Raw genomic sequence first — 18017 nt, forward strand, 5'->3', positions numbered from 1 at the left:
TGTTCTAAAACAAGATTAGAACTTGCAGAAGAGAACATCAATGGCAAAATACTAGCCTTTTTATGCCCAGATATTGCTTCAATCCTCCACTAATGTGCATTATGTGAATTTTACTTTCCCCCAATGGATAATGCTTTTTGAATTGAGTATAAGCACATAGGATAAGGTTTTGTGGTGTATAATTATTTTTTATTTTTGTTGTTGCAGATGATAGTATCTTTGAGGGTGAACTATTAGGACCACTTTTCTGAACTGGAGTTCTAGGGAGAGTATTGTGAAATGAAAGGATCGAAAATTAGTTATATTAACCGAGTACATGGATTGCAATTTTGGACAATTCAGAAATACTTGCAAGAGTAAATAAGATATTTACACGAAATACCATCGTGGACATTTTGACTGTTAAGCTTGATTATTATTCAAAGGGAAATATGATGTAACACAAAAGATAAGGTTGGTCGGGTTAAGTGGATGGTGCTTCTGGAATTTTGGGTAATTGACTGACTAAAAGGGGAATTCAATTAGTCTGCTACAACAGCTGTAATGTTATATGGGATCTAATTTTAGTTTATCAAGAAACAATAATACATAAGTAGGTTTAACTGGTTTATGATTATTGACATTCGTTGGGTGTAAAACGAGGAGAGATAAGAGTGATAAGTACATTGGAGAGTTGGCTAAATTTATAGTAGGCTAATTGATGATAAATTGTTTGGGAGTACAAGTAAGTGCTAAGATATTTCTTTACTGCTTTCTCAAAAGATTTTCTATATATAGTCGTATCAGTGTGAGCTTGTGCTTTGGTGTAATCAAGTATTGAATCGTTTAACCTCTAAACATATCTTTTAATTCGTGCGGTGAACCATGAATTTATATCCTAAAAGAGGTATTTTGATGATTTGGAAAGGGAGGTTGTTGGTAGTTCAACCTATTTCAATCTCTAAGTCTTACAAAGTCATAATTCAGAGATAAGATTTTAGGCAAATTTTGTTTACTTTATTGGGGTTTCTTATAAAGAATCTCTGGGAAGTTCATGGCCTTGTTGGTGTAAACTCTGCCATTTTCAGTTTTATGTGATTGTATTTGCTTAAAGATCATCTAAATTTGTCATAATGCTCGTTTTTATCATTGGCAGTCAGTGCCAGTGGATTGTGAAGTCTTCCAAGGTAGATCAACAATTACCATTGAGCACTTAACTGGTGAAGTCAAACCCATAGAAAAGAAAGTTGGGGACAGCATTCCTGGGGGCGCTCGGAACATTGATGGTGTGATGATTGTTAAGGTATGCACGTCATTCACTCGTTTGTTTTGAAACTGTCTTGCGAACAATCTTAAAATTTGTTTAAGTTAAAAAATATTGTGGATGTACCAAATAAGATTTATGAAGGTATTTGCACTATTAATTTTTTTAGTTTCACTATATTGACATAGAATTTCTGAAAGTTAAAATGGCTAGAACGTTAAAATAAGTGTTTTCTTTCCCTGTAATATTCTCATGAAGTTTGTCTGACAAACCTTCTCTTTTAATTTTTTTATCAATGCGAACTTTTGACTTAGAAACTAGGTGAATGTGGTTACTCTTTACGTGTTTCGAAATGAGCTGAAACATTCCTCACTTGCTTCCTTTATTGTGATGGATAAATTGTTTTTTGACGTAAAAAGTGTCATGTACCGCATGTAATGTAAAAGAAATTGATTATTATACTAGGAAAGCAGCTACTGCTGAAGGTTTATAGCAGTAGTATTGTTTAATAGTAACTTCTGGAATTGGATCTCTGACAGAGTGATGTAGAACTGTCTCCTTTTCTTGATTATTAACATGAGTTCTACTATGGTGTTTTTTTTAATTTTTGGGGCAATTTCACATCTTTTATTGTTAACCATTTCACACGTGGTTTTATTATGTAAAATTGCTCACCTTCTGTTGCCTGTCTTCACTTTGCTGTTGTCTAATACCAGTTGTCCCTTGATATTCATGCCAATTGGATTGTTAAGCACAGTTCATGTTAGTTTTATTGTTTAAAAACGGAAATTTCCCTTCCAACCACTGGATTTTCGTTTTCCTGTTTATGCTGGGAGATTTTTTGTTAAATTTGTATTCCTTGTTCTTATTTTAGTTCTTCACAGCCCTCTTCCATTGATCAACCCTGGATAGAACACATTGGCAGTTGTGGTTTTTCTTATTGCCCGGGAAATGTGCTTTTTCAGTTTACATAAATTGTTATCAAGTTGTTAAATTCAATTTAGGCAACGAAGACATGGAAAGAATCAATGCTGAGCAGAATTGTGCAGTTGACTGAAGAAGCTCAATTGAGTAAACCAAGGCTTCAAAGATGGCTTGACAAGTTTGGCGACCATTATAGTAAAGCAGTTGTAGTACTATCCTTTGCAGTTGCATTAATGGGGCCATTGCTATTCAAATGGCCATTTTTCAGTACATCAGGTATATTATGGATATATTTTCTCAATCAATCATTTATCTGCACACCATATACCCTATGACTTGCGTTGGTGTCTCCAAACTCCTCCACCTTCTCCAAATGGTTGTTGCTCTGTTATCTTATATTTCAATTTATAAGGACTGTTACATGTCATACTTGCTATTTCGATCGATTGCCTGAGGTGGTTGCTTGGTCTGTTATATGTTGTTTAGAGAGAGGAATAGGAGTCTCTTTACAGGGTTTGAGAACTTGGCCTGGGGGTTCAGAAGTTTGATGATTCTCTTTTTATCATTTTTTATTTTTTAGTGCACTCAATCTATCTGTGTATGATAGGTACATGAATCAATGCTGTTACCAGGTTAGACACCCTTAAATAGTTTTGTACACCTTGTATATTTGGTTTCCTGTGATTTGATTTTTATAAAGTCACGTGATTTTTATATAAACACGTGATTTATATAAACAAAGGGAAGCACATATATAATAATTTATGTTTTGACACAGAGTGATGCATTTCGCCCAGTTTAAGCTGCATGTGTCTTCTACACAAGTCTCTAGTCCTTGTGATTCAGGATAGAATGACACAATTAGTGGAGAAAGAAAATAGGTCGGAGAAGAAGAGATAATAGGAAGAACGATAGAAGAATCAATAGAAGAAATAGAAGAAAGTAGGAAGAGAGAATTCTTCACAAGCCACCAAAAGTTTTATTTAATCATCAACTAATGAAATTACATGGCAAAGTAAGTTTAAATAGTAAAAATCAAAACCCTAACTAGAATGGGCCAATATAAGCCCAAAAAGAATCCACAACAAAATAAAGTCTACAAAAATGAAATAAGGCCGAACTAGAAATAAATAAAAAGACTGGATGTCCTCATCAACTCTCTCGGGGTGGGCTGACTTTGATACCAAATTTGATGCAGGACGAATTAAAGAATAGAAAGAAGAAGTAAGAAGGGAGGGAGAAACCAGCGAGAAGGGAGGGGGGGGAACCGAAGAAGAGGGAGAAATCAGGGAGGAGGTAGAAGGCATAGGCAACAAACCACCAAAATATTCATCAACTAATGAAATTACATGGCAAATTAGGTTTAAACAGTAAAACAAAATCCAACCTAGAACGGGCTTGGGCCAATACAAGCCCAATTACATAAATAGAAATCTAAAACAAATAAAGTCCAACTATAAATAAATAAAATAGATAATGTGCTCATCAACTCTCCTGGGGTGGAAGAATGATAGACTTCGGTGACTATGTTTCGGCCAACTCCGACAACAAAGGGGGCGCCGACTGTCAAGAAGCTATCGGACACTGAGATACAGCGGAAGAGAGAAAAGGGCATGCGTTACAAGTGTGATGAAAAATATGGGCTGGGGCATAGATGTCGAAACAAGGAACTCCAAGTCCTTGTGGTGCAAGAGGAGGAGGACGAAGACAAGCCGGAAGAAATTAATGATAGACATCCCATTAAATTGCAGCCCAAGCCATCAACAATTCTAGAGTATTCCATAGGTTGTTAGCAAAAGGGATAAAAGGGTAACAGATAGCTAGCAAATTGTCTATAAATGTAAGGGAGAGTTGGGATATTCATTCATTCACGTGTATGTTGAGTCTAGTGGGAGAGTCCCGAGCCTCTTGAATGCTCTGGGTTGTTTGGAGTCCTTTCTTACGTTCATTTCAATAAAATTACTCATTTCCATTTCAGTTTTCATTTCTTCATTAAACCAGTCAGCTTTAACAGTTAGGGTTCTAACAAATGGTATCAGAGCAACCATTCTGGCCCTGGGATATTACATCTGATGAAGAAAAGCAAGTTGAAGATAGAGTTGATAAGTTGGAGGAGAAAATTGATTGGCTTCAATTGAAAGTAAAGGAAGATCTGGAAACACTAAAATCTGACATTAAGAAGGTGATGTCTATCATGATAGAGAAGCTTGACTTGATGATGGAAAAAGTGGGACGAGCAAGGGCAGAAAAAGGTCAAGCAGGTACACTTCTTGAATCGGGTGAAATTGGGGCAATTACTAACAGCCATAAACCGCGAGAAGGACCAGGTAAGGAGGAGGCATGAAACTGTAGGCTGAAAATGCTAGTTTCGGAAGGAATTGTAGCTCCATTGCAGGCAATCTCAGATGTAGTGAAGGAAGGGGATAGGCAAGAGCATGAAGGGACGGGGAAAGGATCGACAGCTACCCAGCCTAAACCCACCTTCAATTCTGAAATCCTACCCAAACCTGATGAGACCGGAACTACTACAGGCAGTCGGAATTGCAAAGAGTACAGGAAGCTGTGCGAGATCATCGACGCTCTTTTGCCAACAAAGAAATTGGATGCTAATCTCGTTTACGGGCTGAAATCATGGGATAGGGTTGAGGTCAAGAGTTTGCCTGTATGTGTGGGCCAAAATATGGAATTAGTACAAGGGGTTGAAGACAAGAATGAAAGGAAGCAGGCCCAAATAAAATAAGACATAATTCTAACCACTTAAATCCAGCTTTTAGCCCACTTATGCACTCATATCAAGCCCCTTTTTCATACTCAATTCACCCACGTAATCCACCCAACACACCAAACCAACCCAAAATCAGCAGCAACAATAGTCCGACGACCGACAAACGCAAAGGGTGCTCGTCCATTTAAGAGACCCATCGACGCCGAGCTTCATCTGAAGAGGGGAGCTAGCTGGTGTTATTGCTGTGATGTAACATACAACCCGGGTCATAGGTGTCGAAATAAAGAGTTCAGAATTTTGTTGGTACAAGAGGAAGAAGGTGATGTTCCATGGAATGTTCAAGAAGGAGATGAAGAGGACGAAGTAGGTGAATTAGGGAAGATATCACTCAATTTTGTGGGAGGACTAACCACATCAAAAACCATGAAAATTAGGGGTTCGATTTTGGGGCAATTAGTAATAGTCTTGATTGATTATGAAGCTATACTATACCTAACTTCATTTCAGCAAAGTTGGGTGGTCAATTGAAGCTGCAAACCATAGAAATTACTAGCTACGAGCTTTACGCGTCTCGAGCAGATTCACTAGCTGCAGCCATTTGCTCTACTATTGCAGCAGAGAAGAATCCTTTCCAGCAGCTATGCATGCCAGCATCAGATCAGCAGCCACATCCAAATCTATTAAAACTTCACCAGCAAACCAGGTTCCTAGCTTCTTCTTTGACGGAAGTGTATGAACAAGGACTATTGCTGGAGGAGGAGAAGACCACGGAGAAGAAAGGGGAAGAGAATAGGCTGGAATTGATGGTTGAATTTTAGATAAAAAAAAATCTATGGGCATGGTTTTGGAATTGGCCCAACTGGGGAAAGGCAACAGTGTAGTAGTGAAACAAGCCCAACTAAATTTCAGCCCAAATGAAAGAAAACTTAATAGGCTCAACCTACCAGCAAGTTACAGCCTACAATTTTCCTATTATCAGACATCGTTGAATAGTCCCTTGCTTCTCACGGTAAATTCCAAATATACTGTACCTCGTCAAGCAATGATGGCGAGGAAAATTGCACCTGAATCCCAGGAAACTACTGAGAGTGCTTATATTGTTGTTTTGGCATTGGGGATTGCAAATCAGTGGACGAACATACTTAGGGATGTTGGAGAAGATGCAAGAAGATGAGGGATCTACCTGCTGCATGATGAAATCTCCGTGGATGACTACAATAATTTCACAAGGGAGGCATGTGTAAACAAACTGAAGAAAATGCTTGCTTAGCACCTCAGCCAATTGCATAAGCAAAGTCTCTATTGCGACATTTCGTGGGTAGGGGTAACTGGATATGGAATTGCCCTGGACACTATATTGGTGATAGTTTCTCAACTAAGTAGGTCTGTCCACTTCGAAAGGTTGAAACACCCATTCTCCGTAGTGACCATGACTGGAGTCCTTGCAAGGAAAATAGGGAGGTTGCATGATGAATTGACCAAGATAGTAACAATTTCCACCTCGAGGACAAGGTGGATTTTGAGGCGCCGGGTAATGATAGACATCCAATCAAATTGCAGCCCTAGCCATCAACAATTCTAGAGTATTCCATAGGTTGTGAGCAAAAGGGGTAAAAGGGTAATAGATAGCTAGCAAATTGTCTATAAATGTAAGGGAGAGTTGGGATATTCATTCATTCACGTGTATGTTGAGTCTAGTGGGAGAGTCTCGAGCCTCTCGAATGCTCTGGGTTGTTTGGAGTCCTTTCTTACGTTCATGTCAATAAAATTACTCATTACCATTTCAGTTTTCATCTCTCCATTAAACCAGTCAGCTTTAACAGTTGGGGTTCCAACAGAGAAAAAACTCGACCATGTCAAGTTGATAGATCACTATAGGCTACAGTCATTCTGATACTCCAAATGCTTCAAGTCATGCCACGGAGGACGATCTTTCTGACGAACCAAGTATCGAAACTCCAAAAGCAGTTTGATCCATATTAGTGGGCACCTCTCTCTTGGAATCCATGTACAGTTCAAATCAGGTGGAACGACCCAACAAACAATGAAGTACTGAGTCTTATCATCATTGGTCAATACAACACGTTCATCTAAAATAATATCAATTTTATCTTTGTGTGCTGTGACATATGGTATTGAAGTAGAAATATCAACAGCCAAGTTAGGGTTCCACGAAGCTAAGTAGAAAAGGATCATTAAAGGAATTAAAACGGTGTTTGCAAGTAATGAAGTCCTCAATATTTAAAGTAAAGTGGTAGTCAAAATGTGATGAGAGATCACTGACGTATGCATTTGGACCAACATGCTTTAAAATTTCATAAGGACTAGCATTAAAGACTTGCAATATAACATATTCCTTAATATTAAATTTAAAATTTCGCTTATGCAAATCAGCTTGAAGTTTATATAATACATTAATTGCTTCAAGTTGTTTATTGATCTCAATATGTAAGTCATGAAAATGATGTACAAAAGCCTTAGTTGACATAGACACACTAGCCTCAGGGGACAATGGAATAAGGTCTAAAGGTTTCCTAGACTTATAATCATAAATAACTTCGACGGAATTCATATCTATAAACCGATTACGCAAATCATCGGGGCCATTGGGTTCGATAAGAGTACGATATACAACATTTGACTGAGAGGTATCGAGAGCAAGGGGTACAACCCCTATATTAATAGGAAAAGCCTGGATATTACATAAGTGTCCTCAGTATCATTCAAATCATCACATTCTTCAAGTTTAGGGTTATTGACTTGATCTTCTAATCGCTCATCTCTTATATTCTTCTCCTCTTCAATGACTAAGGCTCGGCTAGCGCATTCAGAAGAAACGTGATCAAAGTCCTTACAGTTGAAGTACTGCAAACGAGGAGTCATTGGAGTTTCAAAATCTTGATCCTTGTTTTCAAACAGAGGAGCATTAGATAGGGGAGGTCCTAGATGGGACTTAACAGAAGGAGGTGGCGTCGATATGGGAGGAACATTAGATGGGGGAAGGCTCTATGATAAACTTATGACGAGGTGGTACTGATGAGATGGGTGAACGATGGTGAGTACGCTTTTCATATGGAGTACTAATAAGTAACTCGTAGTCCTGAGCTAAAGATTAAGCGTAATCAAGAGTAGTGACACCTCGAAAGAAAAGCTCACGCCTAAGTTCATTTCTTAGACCTTGTATAAACCTATTCAAAGTTAGAGCCTCATCCTCAATGACATGACATTTCGTTCAAAATTCCTCAAATTGAACAATGTACTCAATTACTAGTTGATCCTCTTGTCTAAGGGTATTCCATTGGATAAAAATTTTAGGATCTAATTAATCATCGAAAGTAGGAGTATCTAATTTAATGTCTCTAACGAAATGCTTCTTATGACAAGGAAGAGAATGAGTATCGTGACAATTATAGCCTCGTTCTCGCTCAGGAATCTAATCCCTATTCCTACGATCGCGTCGAAAATATTTTTTATCACTTTGTCCACGATGATATTATCTATTATGAGAAGCTTCAGAATTAGTGTCAGTCAAACGAGTGGTTCGCTTAAAATGGCTCAACTTAGCAGCTAGTTTCTTTCTCTTCTCACAAGTAGCAGTTATATCGAATTGGACACTCGCTAATTAAGTTTGAAACTATTGTTGATTAGTGAGAAGTTGGGCTAATTATCGTGATAGTGTATCAAATTGGGAAGGATCCATGGTCGAAGTATTAGCACTAGGGATGACGATGACCCATCAACAGCTATGAATGCACTATATTAGCAGCTAGATGATGTGCAATAGAGAGATCAGTGACAATAAGTGCAAGCAATGGAAACTAACAACTTGAGCTCCTTTTTTATCTTAAAATTTGAGGATTAAGCAAATCCAAATATTGCAGACTAATACTGTTGATACATGTAAAATAGCAAGACAAGGGTCAAACACTAGTCAAAAGACCTAATCACTTGAAATAGGTTAAGGGTTTAAAAGCAAATGTACAAATGATGAATCAAAATATCACTTGGTATAAGTGGGGAACCAACAGGAGTTAAGTCATTCAATGATTCTGATAAAGTGTGGTTAAGGCTAATATTGTCAAGATAACAGCAACACAAGATTTTAATTGATGCAATTCTAAAAATGAAGTAGTAGTATAAACCAATACTAAATAGAGATCAAGGACTCCCTTGTTTGTCCGATTGCAGAGGCGGTTCCTAGGGAAGCTTGAAGTTGTCGGCAATGTACTCACGAGGCTGGAAGCGTCAAACTGTGTACCTTCACGTTGGCATGTTGTGAAATATTGTGGTGGAATACTCTTGAGCAATGTAGGTGGCAACCTTTATGGTGGCAGCGACTGGCAGCGGTATGAGTAGCAACTGGTGATTTGCTTAAACTCTGGTCAGTCTTCAAGATTTTCATCCACAAGAAATATAGTCGAGAATTTGAATGATGTGTTGCAGTAACTAGTGACAGGCAGTGTTGGCGGTGTAGATGGAAGTTATCGGTGGTAGTGACTCATGATTTTGTGGGTCGGCGGCAAGTTTGCCGACCGTTGGTGCTTGAACGTGTAATAGGCTAGGTGAGTTCGGCCTGGGATGTGAAGCGGTTGATGGCTTTGGTGGCTTGTGGCGAAGAGTCGTGGGGCTGTGTGATGTCGATGGAAGACAGAAACGCCGGGGATAGAAGCGTCGACAATGGCGGCAGTGCTGGGGGTGGTGTCGCTGGCGTGGGTGGCATTGAAGTGGGTGGGCGACGGTGTGCGACGCGGTTGGGGGTCGCCGGTGGGAAGCGAAGATGTCGATTTCTGGGATGTTGACTGGGGAAGATGTTTAGGTATTGGGCCAGGTGATTTGGAATAAACACTGAGCATTGATTATATGAGCCACTGTTAATTGGGTTTGAGTTGGACAACTTTGATGGAACAAGCTAATGGGACTTGGGCGGCTTGTGATATGGGGATGGTATTGGGCTTGCGTGGGTTATGGATTATTGGCTTGGTTATGGGTTAGTGTTGGGTTGAGATAATTTGTAGGTATTTGGGCTGGTAGTAGGGTAAAGAATAGCAAAATTGATTTTGGGTGAGCAGCAGAATGATTTCGTCAGCAATTTTATTTTATTTTTTTTTGAAATTGCAAAAAAAAACTAATTGATTTTTTGGGTGTGAACAGTACCGTGAACAGTAATATATATATATATATATATATATATATATATATATATATATATATAAAGAAAAAGAAAACTGGAAAAAAAAAATGAGATCTGCTGCTCTTACACTAAATTCTTTTTGCTCATGCTGTTCCGACAAATTTTGGGAAAATGATAGGAAGAAAGTTTTGGATTGTAGATGAAAAATTACTCAAGTTTCGATTCTGATACCAAATTTGATGCGGGATAGAATGACAATTAGTGGAGAGAGAAATTACATTGGAGAAGAAGAGATTATAGAAAGAATGATAGAAGAATCAATAGAAGAAATAGAAGAAAGTAGGAAGAGAGAATTCGCCACAAGCCATCAAAAGTTTTATTCAATCATCAACTAATGAAATTAAATGGCAAAAAGTAAGTTTAAATAGTAAAAACCAAAGCCCTAACTAGAATGGGTTTGGGCCAATATAAGCCCAATAAGAATCTACAACAAAATAAAGTCCACAAAAATGAAATAAGGTCCAACTAGAAATAAATAAAAAGACTGGATGTCCTCATCACGTTGTCTATGTTTGTTGTGCATGTATGCATATGTATATTTTGAGTGGATCTTTATGTTAATCTATATGCTTTATAATTTTGTTTATTCTTTTAGTTTGTAGAGGATCATTTTACAGGGCACTGGGGCTTATGGTTGCTGCCTCACCGTGTGCTTTGGCTGTAGCCCCACTGGCATATGCTACTGCAATTAGTGCCTGTGCAAGAAAGGTATTTATCAATCTTATTTAGTATGTAATATATAGATGTTAGTTTGATTGTTTGTTCTTGTTCAGTTGTACATGGCTTTGTACACAAGCTTCCAAAATGCACCAACATCACCTGGTTGACTTGCCTGAATGTCTTCTTGTGATTTCAAATCTAAAAAATATTTTCATAATATCAGTCAATGCCATACGATGGGCATCTGGATTTGGCCTCATCCAAGTCTTGTAGCAGCAAACTATACTTTTACTGCTTTCTATTGGAAATTTCAGAGGGAATGATGACCTGGCAGTATTTGGGAAAAAAATGAGAGAGACCAGAATATTATAATAATGAACTACATTTATCCGTTACATCCTTTACCATAAATAATTTTCATTTTTACAGGGAATCTTGCTTAAGGGTGGGCATGTTTTTGATGCTCTAGCATCATGTCACACTATTGCATTTGACAAAACTGGCACATTAACCACTGGAGAATTCACTTGCATAGCAATTGAACCAATACATGGACATGTTAGCAACAGTGAGAAACAAATTGCTTCATGTTGTGTGCCTAGCTGTGAGAAAGAAGCTCTTGCCGTGGCTGCTGCCCTGGAGAAGGGAACTACTCACCCCATTGGAAGGTGGTTTTATTTATCTGATTATCTCTCTCATAACATACTGTCAGTTGTTCTCAATTTTGTTTTGCTAATAATTGATATAATTGCGAGTCTGTATATGTAACTCGAAGCTGAAGAATTGTTTAGTTATTTTATGTAAACTGGACCTGTCTGTTTAAAGTTGAAAAGATTGATCGGTTTGAAAATTAGTATTTTCATAATCAAGAATACAGCGAATATTATCTTGAGCAGCAATGGAAGAATCAGATGCACTAGATTCAATTTTGATAATATTTCAGTGTCGTTTCACCTTCACCTTGATATTGCAAGTTGATGCCTCCAGACCTACCGCGTGACGCAACCACTACGTTCTTCTAATAAATCAATCAGACTGGGCACCAGTGCTAAAGTTTGCTTTAGAAGAATAAGAACTGGAAATGGACTGTGAAATGATAAATAGAGAAGGGGCTGCTTTTGTGTTCACTGTTTATGTTTACCGAAATTTTTTCTTTCATATCTCTGCCGGATTTTTGTTGCGTGTTTAGGAAATTTTCATGGATCAATTGAAATTCCATGCTCCAAATTACGTGTTTATGCTCCAGCATGCTGCCACTCTGACCGGCATTTATAATTAACATCTTTTTTGGGACAGAGCTGTTGTGGATCATAGCATGGGAAAAGATCTTCCTTCTGTTTCTGTTGAAAGTTTTGAAAATTTGCCTGGCAGGGGTCTTTTTGCAACAATTTCTCACATTGAGGTACTTAATTTTATATAATTACACCCTTGTTTTAAAACCACTAACTAGTATGTGATCCTGGCAGCCTCTTCACTTGGGGCCAATTAGTTTCATGTTGAAAATCTGGTGGATTCCCAACCGGTTGTAAAAGGAAATTAAAAGAGCTGTGATTGCATAAAAATATATAAATAAAAATACCGTAATTGTATTGATGTATAAAATGAAATGAATTGAATTGAATTACAGAAATGATGGCCATTCTACTTCTAGAGTCCTAATTCTCTCCTTCACTTATCGCTCAATCAAATGAATGAATGAATAACAGAATAACTCACACACATACACGCTCCTTTTGTTTCGGAGTTCAATTTATTCCAGAATATTTCCTAGAGTATCCCCCATTTAAAAAAAAAAATAAATAAAAATACACTAATAAGCTGGTAAAAATGCCCTATGCTTACATATGGGATGGCCTAACCTCTTCTTGCCATTCACTATTTGTGTAACCTTGTTTTGTCCAAATTTTTGCTTGTCAAGCTAATGAAAAAATCTTCATCTTTGGTTTCAATAAGATAAGAGAAGGTCAACTTTTCAAGGAAGACTTTAATCCCCTTATTATCAATATTGGAATCTCGCAGTGTGATTCTGTAAAGAGAGAATATCACGTCTACCTCGGTGTATCCATAAGAAAGCTTGATTTCTTATGTTACTAAAAAACTGTGTCCAGGCTTATTGAGTTCATTAATGCCTTAGAGATCCACTGTTCTCTAATAATTTCTTGTGGTGAGATTTATGGCAACAGGATTCCTTCTAATGAGACTGCTCTGCAATTTAAGTGTGTGCTGTTTGGAAAAGAAGTTGTAATTCTCTGTTAGTTGATTTTAATGCGTGACTGATACATTTAGTTTTTTTCATGTTGTCATTAAGTTCTCTCAGTATCATGATTATATTACTGTTATCATGGCCTATTCTGGTACGACTGATTGGATATATGACGTGTGCATTTTTGGGGATTGTTCTTGTGAATTCAGTAAGATAATGTAATCAAATGTCATTTAAAAAATTTGTTTCCCATTTAGCTAGCTTGGTTTTGTGTTGTATACAATATCTTTCCAAAATACACAGTTCTGTCCAATGTCCATCATATCTAGTATGTGGGCACTTCGCAGTTTCATTTCCTTAAATTTTGTGACCACTCTTATTAGCTTTGCCCAAGGTTTTGATGGGTAACACCATTTTAGATGTGCCTCTAGAAAGAAGTGGAGTGGATGGCGTAGTCATATGCCGTGCTTAACCCTTTCTTGATTATTTCATTTCTTCATTATTTTATAATTAAGTAATAACAGTTGAATTAAGTCTGCAATAATTTTTATTTCACTATAGCAAGGACTCGGAGATGGTAAGCCATTGAAAGCCTCACTTGGCTCTGTAGAGTATATCACATCACTTCTTCAGTCAGATGATGAATCAAAAAAGATTAAGGAGGCTGTTAGCACTTCTTCTTATGGAGAGGAGTTTGTTCGTGCTGCTCTCTCTGTCAATAACAAAAAGGTGAACTTTCATTTTGTTTTCTTACCTTTGAGTTAGGCCAGCCTTGATTTGGTGAAAAATCTTGTTGGGTTTGCTTCCGATAGATATGACAGTCATGTACCACTAAGGCTCCGTTTGATTGCAAAGATGGAATTGAATTGAAATAAAAACAAATTCCACGGAATTGAATTGCCTAGAAATTGTTTTTCTGGAATTGTAAATTATTGTGTTTGATTGGTATAATTTTCCACGTGGAAAATGTTGAAATAAAAGTGTTTTTTGATATTCGTTTGGTTTTGTTTTACATGAAAATTGTCAATTAAAGGGATAGATTTTATTGGTATTGGGAATGAAATTTGTTTCCATGGCCAAAAAAGAAAAAAAAAATCAAGAATATCATCTATTTTTTGGTGTTCGTTTGGCTATGTTTTACATGAAAATTGCCAATTCAAGTGAAATATTTTTTTTATAATAATTCTTAGAATTTGTTTCTATTGCCAAAAAAAAAAAAAAACAAAAAAAAAAAATGTGAACAGTAGGTGGGAATTGGTTTTCCTTAAAAACCAAGAAAATACCATTTCCCAAGACAAGCAAGAAAATGGAATTCCATGGAAATTAAAACATATCAAACATACAAAATTGGAAAAAGGTGGAATTCGAATTCCATTTTCCATTGAATTTGAACGAATCAAACAGCCCCTAAGATCTTTAGTGGTTAAATTATGGTCAACTTTTAATTCAAGTGTTTCTTCCTTGTTAAGTTTTATTTTGTTTAATATTGGACATCCTTTGATTTTGAACTTCTAAATTGCGATATATCATAAAAAATGTTACAGCTTTTAAATGTGATGATGCTGATTAAAATTGCACTGTTTGAAACAAGAAAATATATTTCTTCAGGTAAAGATGAAGATAAAAAATTGAAGTTAAAAGCAGAAAGGTATGACAACGTACTGAAATTAATAATTTTGGAACCACACATTGAGTGAACAAAAAATAGTAGATTGTTGACCTGGAATATAGCAAAAAATGTTGACTGCTAGATCTAAATGTTTTAAGTTGTTAGACTCTGCCGCATGTGTATTGTTTAAATCTTGTCTTAAACATCCCCTCTCACCTGTAGCTGGATTCATTTTTTCTGGTCAAAGCCCTAATATGTGTATAATTCATTAAATGGGTAGAGGTTGTACTTTAGCTGAAGACCTTTGCTTGTCTTGATATCATGTTGAATTACTTGATTTAAAAGCTTAAACTGTTATGATGGGCCACATATATATCATATAAATCTTGTTTTCATCAAAATGCGATGTGAGACACACAAACAAGACTGGGGAGATATGACCAAATAAGCAGAACGAGTTACGATTTTGCCTTCAGACCACGTTGATCGTGATTGCTACTGTATTTTTTAGCAAATAGTGCATTCTTATTGTTTTCATAAATATGTAATTTTCTTGAATTTCAAAGAAATTAAATCTGGTCTAAATTCCAGCGCTCGAATTTCCTACCTAAAACAAGGGATCCAATGAAGATAACAAAATATTTCAGTGATAATGACATTCTTCTCTATTAAATGCTTTTTCAGGCCTTTTGCATCCAACAGTCCCTTAATCTATTTTACTTTAGAATCTTGTGTGATAGGAAAAAAAGAAGTTCGTGAGCTTTATCATTATGTTTGAAATGCAGGTAACTCTATTCCATTTTGAAGATAAGCCTCGACATGGTGCTTCAGATGTCATAAAGGCATTGCAAGATAATGGAAAGCTCCGTGTCATGATGTTAACTGGTGACCATGAGTCAAGTGCATGGAGAGTGGCAAATGCTGTGGGCATCAAAGAAGTTCACTGCAGCCTGAAGCCTGAGGATAAACTCTATCACGTTACAAGTATTCCCAGAGATACAGGTGCGAATATCTATCATATTCAGTCCCTAGTAGAGTTGACCTCAAATTTTTCATGCTCATGCCACTGTATTATTAGTAGCAATACTTGTATTCAAGTTTTTGACCTCCAATCATGCCTAGCAAAATCTGTCAACTCCTTTTTCTGGTGGTGATGGTGTTATCATTTGTGATCGTAAATCTCTAATATTATTCAATTGATTTTCACTCTTATGATATGGAAGGAATGTTATAAGGGTATATCCCACATTGGGTAGAGATGATATTAATATACTGCATATGATGGCCCAATAAGCTAAAATGAGCATTCGAATGATATGATTGGTTTGATCAAAAGAGCCACCATCTTACACAGACACATTAAGGGTATATTCCACCTAAAATAAAGATGAAATCAATATACAATATATAAGAGTTTTGACTATTCTTCTTAATAAAGTTGATCTTTTTAAGATATAACCTATCATTCTTTTAGGTTCATCTACCCATCTTTCCTTTGTTGTGCTCATGGTTTAATTGAGGCCCTCTTAAGACGAGCATCAGAGTGAGGCTAGCAAAAAATGCTTCAAAGTGCTCATTTTTAGGCAGTTTTTGTAGGCCTCTGCTTCAGTTTTGCTTCAAAAACCTTGATGCTTCGCAGCACTCCTTAATTCTTCAGACAGACTTACTTTACTTTATGTGTTGACCCATTTTGGGAAAAGACCATTGCCCTCTAAAACATACAAAATTTGTGTTTCTCATACTCCTGCTTTGAGAATAGTTCATTGTCTCACCAACTAAATTAATATAATATATATGTGTGTGTGTGTGTGTGTGTGTGTGTGTGTGTCACTTAATAAATATTTCTTTTGTATGTTAATTTTAATTGTTCCATTTTGGATATTGCTCATTGTTTAGATTTATTATAAGTTTATTTTTCATTTGAATAATTTTTTGACATTTTTGGGTTTACTGCGAGGCTTACGGCTCGCCTCATGAAGGAGAAACGCCTCAATATCCAATAATGCCTTTTTTAAATAACGTAATCTATCAGTGTGGCTGAGACTTTTCTTGAAATATATCATCGCTAAATATATTTTAATATAGATTTGCATAATTTGCACTTGTAAATGTACTTGAGAATTACATAGCTCCATTATAGTATCTTCTTTTAGCTGGACATTGGATATTGATTTCTTGTATACAGTTAACGATGCATATCTAAATGCTGATTGCAAGCAACACAAAAGAATAACTATAGAATTGATGAGGATCTTCTTCATTTATTGAATTTTTGAGCAGGGGGAGGCCTTATAATGGTAGGCGATGGTATCAATGATGCACCTGCCCTGGCAGCTGCCACTGTGGGTATTGTTCTAGCTGAACGTGCTAGTGCATCTGCTATAGCTGTTGCAGATGTGATGTTAGTGCAGGACAATATTTCAGGGATTCCATTTTGTGTTGCTAAATCTCGGCAAACGACTTCGTTGGTATTTCATTTTCATTTTCTTTGTTTTCGTGTGTGTGCGTGCTTTGTACTGTCCAATATTTGAAATATTAACGTTCCTTCACTTATAGGTTAAGCAAAATGTGGCTCTTGCATTATCTAGTATTTTTCTGGCATCTCTTACATCTGTTTTGGGTTTCCTCCCTCTCTGGTTAACGGTATGTTTCATCCAAGAACTTTATTTTGCATACTCGTGCTTTGGTTTTCATTACTTTATGCTGTTGCCTTTTTTTGTCTTTGCGTCAAAGAAAATGTATTACGAACTTTGTCAGCTAAACTCGCTGCGTAGGATATTTGTGATTGAAATGCTTTCCTTTGTTAAAGCTCATACTTTATTTTTTTGTCTTTACATTAACATCCAGGTTCTTTTACACGAAGGTGGTACTCTTCTTGTTTGCCTGAATTCAATCCGGGCTCTACATGACCCAACATGGTCCTGGAGGCACAATATTCAGACACTCGTTGAAAAATTAAAATCACTACTACTCTTCAAATACCGCGGCACCACTCAAGCTGCACCATTGTAGTTACGCACGCCATTTGCCGGTCATATTTTGTTGGTTTTCGTGTCCTTGCAACTGGTTGAATAGATGGATTGAATTCTCTTCAGGTATACCACAAAGCATTGACGTCCAATGTTAAAAGTTTGAGGTTGACTAGCAAATGTAGTTATTTCACTTGTAAATACCTTTATGAATTTGCTTTATTTTGTTGTTCGAAAATGACAATCCCATCGATATCAAAACGAATATATGCAGCAGCGTGCCTCTGTTATCATTATCATTACAATCTCTGTTTTCTTGTTGAAGCTTCCACTTTAGAAGTCAAATTTGAACACGGAATGGAATTGTATTTTTACCTTTGGTTCTTCTCAATGCTTTTGCAATTTCAGGTGGTTTTCTATTCATGTGGATTGGGATATTTACCATGACAATTTTCAGTATATTATACAAAGAAAATGCAGTGAATTTTTTTTT

General features: G+C 36.7%; 1 protein-coding gene across 1 annotated transcript; it reads left to right on the plus strand.

Annotated features, from left to right (window-relative positions):
• Positions 1-1108: 1108 nt before the first annotated feature.
• Positions 1109-17947, plus strand: LOC111401989 (probable cadmium/zinc-transporting ATPase HMA1, chloroplastic; the record flags this gene model as incomplete). Its single annotated transcript, XM_023029994.1, has 10 exons — positions 1109-1282; positions 2248-2443; positions 10679-10791; positions 11173-11411; positions 12040-12145; positions 13508-13675; positions 15341-15557; positions 16836-17023; positions 17112-17198; positions 17403-17947. Coding segments are annotated over 10 exons (1653 nt in total), but the record flags the coding sequence as incomplete, so codon positions are not given.
• Between the last annotated feature and the right edge of the window lie 70 nt (positions 17948-18017).

This window comes from Olea europaea, chromosome 10, assembly GCF_002742605.1.
Source record: "Olea europaea var. sylvestris chromosome 10, O_europaea_v1, whole genome shotgun sequence".
Taxonomy (NCBI): domain Eukaryota; kingdom Viridiplantae; phylum Streptophyta; class Magnoliopsida; order Lamiales; family Oleaceae; genus Olea; species Olea europaea.